The sequence below is a fragment of the Diadema setosum genome, chromosome 22, assembly GCF_964275005.1.
Source record: "Diadema setosum chromosome 22, eeDiaSeto1, whole genome shotgun sequence".
In the NCBI taxonomy this organism is placed as follows: domain Eukaryota; kingdom Metazoa; phylum Echinodermata; class Echinoidea; order Diadematoida; family Diadematidae; genus Diadema; species Diadema setosum.
In genome coordinates this window covers 21,680,751-21,683,183 of record NC_092706.1, presented here as the reverse complement: position 1 = coordinate 21,683,183, position 2,433 = coordinate 21,680,751, and the positions used below count along the sequence as shown (strand labels likewise).

At 46.5% G+C, this 2,433-nt stretch overlaps 1 protein-coding gene across 1 annotated transcript; it reads left to right on the top strand.

Annotated features, from left to right (window-relative positions):
* Nucleotides 1-546: 546 nt before the first annotated feature.
* LOC140245209 (putative nuclease HARBI1) lies at nt 547-2,123 on the top strand. Its single transcript, XM_072324798.1, has one exon. The coding sequence runs from the start codon at nt 547-549 to the stop codon at nt 1,861-1,863; it is 1,317 nt and encodes a 438-aa protein (XP_072180899.1). The 3' UTR covers nt 1,864-2,123.
* The last annotated feature ends 310 nt before the right edge of the window (nt 2,124-2,433 follow it).

Below are 2,433 nucleotides of genomic sequence, written 5' to 3'. Positions count from 1 at the left end.
GAATACGATAGCTATGTGGAATATGGAACATTAACAAAAAGTTCATGAGTTATACAGCCTATGAGTTATACGGCTCACGAGTCCCATGAGTTCGACACTACACACAAAAGTCTCACGAGACCGACACTAAGCAAAGAAAGCCTACGAGACCGACACTACACAATAAAGGGTCATAAGACTTAAGCTAGGCTGACACTTGCACGACTTTTAGCCACGATTTTGTCTTGGCAAGTCGTGCCATTTTGGGGCACGAACTGGGAGGCTCCCGCACTGTTCACGACTAGTTCACGCATAGTTCACGACGAGTTCACGACGAGTTCACGAATAGTTCACGAATGCGTGCCCGTTGGTGTCCACATTGACACGAACTGGCACGACGAGTTCACGCATAGTTTGCGCATAGTTTACGCATAGTTTACGCACTTCCCGCATTGGCACGACGAGTTTGCGCACTTCGGACGGTGTCGTGCCGGCTTGGGCATGCCATATAAAAGGGGGGCCTCCCCAACCCATGGTCTTTTTTGGATTGGCTGTGGAAGAGACAACATGCTGAATACCAGAGACACAATCATTGCTGAGAAGAGAAGATGCCTATACCTGGCAGCTGCTGTAGCCATTGTTGAAGAGCAGCAGAAAAGGCTGGAAGAGGCAGAAGAGCAAGAAAAGGTAACCCCACCTCGAAGAAAGACACAAAGGAAAGTATGGGTCAGGGAATGGGTGATCAGGAGGCACGAGTTTGGACAGTATGACAGTCTACTGACTGAACTCCACAGGGAAGATCAAAGGGGCTGCAAAAATTACCTCAGAATCACACCTGACCTGTTCCAAGAGATGGTTGAGAAGTTAACCCCTCGCCTCCAGAAGCAGTCCACCTTCATGAGGGAACCGCTTCAAGTTGGACTAAAGCTGGCTGCCACCCTCCGCTTCCTATTCACTGGAAATTCCTATCCAAGTCTGCAGTACAGCTTCAGGGTTGAAGCAAGTACCATCTGCAAGTTCATACCCGAGGTGTGTAAAGCCATAATCGCGGTCTACAAGGACGAAGTTCTGCGCTGCCCCAAAACTGAAGAGGAGTGGAAGGAAGTTGCTGCCAGGTTCAGCTCAAAATGGAATTACCACAACTGTCTGGGGGCTGTGGACGGCAAGCACATTGCCATGAAGAAGCCACCCAATGCTGGCTCTTACTACTACAACTACAAGGGCTTCCACAGCATTGTGCTGATGGCAGTAGCAGATGCTACCTACAAGTTCCTCTATGTGGATATCGGGGCAGAAGGTGGTGCGTCGGATGGAGGAACATGGAGTAACTTTTCCCTACATGATGCTGTAGAAGAGAACAGAGCTGGAGTGCCTCAACAAGAATCACTGCCTAATGATGACCAGCCAGTGCCCTATCACTTCGTAGGGGATGACGCCTTTGCGCTCCGAACCTGGATGATGAAACCATTCTCCCATCGGTCACAGGTCCTACGAGAACGCATATACAGCTACAGGTTGTCTCGTGCCCGACGTGTCGTGGAGAATGCCTTTGGAATTTTGTGTCAAAGGTTCCGTTGCTTCTTGATGACGATGCAGCAGCACCCCGACACCATCAACCTGATCACCATGTGCGCCTGTGTCCTGCACAACCTCATCCTCATCAGATACCCACATGCAATTTCAGAAGTGGACCGCGAAGATCCGGACACACGTGATCTAATCCCTGGTGATTGGAGGACTGACCGACACCTGCAGGGGCTGCTGCCTCTAACCGGCCATCATACCCACAAGGATGCAAAGGATCAGCGAGACTACCTGTCACATTACTACATGTCCCCTGCTGGTGCTGTCCCTTGGCAAGAAAGAATGGTAGTATCTCCATGAGTTGCATCCAGCTGGTGCTGTCCCTTGGCAAGAAAGAATGGTAGTTGCTCCATGAGCTACATCCACGGTTATTCCATGTTGAACTACAAGAAACGAAAATCCCTCCCCCCCCCCCCAAAAAAAAAAGAATAATGAAGGAATAGAAAATAAAAGAAATTAAAGAGAGGAAGTCAGAAAAAAAATGAAAAGAAATCATGAAAAAAAAAAGATGATTCCCCCACCGCCCCCAAAAAAGAAAAGAAAAGGAAAAAAAAAATGTCCGAAAAATAAACGAAAAAAAGAAAAAGAAACGAAAACAAACAAAAGAAAAAACGAACAAGAAACGAACAAGAGAAAAAGAAACTAAAAAAAAAGAAAAAAAGAAGAAAAGTACAAAAAGACACGAAAAAAGGAATGGAAAAGAAAAGGAAATGCAATAAAAGAAAAGGAGAAATGAAACGGAACAATGAAATAGAGAAAAGAAGTCCCCTCCCCCATTCACCCCCAATAAAAACGAAAAAGAAACGAAATAATAAAGGACAAAGAAAAAAAGAAAATAACAAAACTGCCCTCCCCCACTCCCCCAAAGAA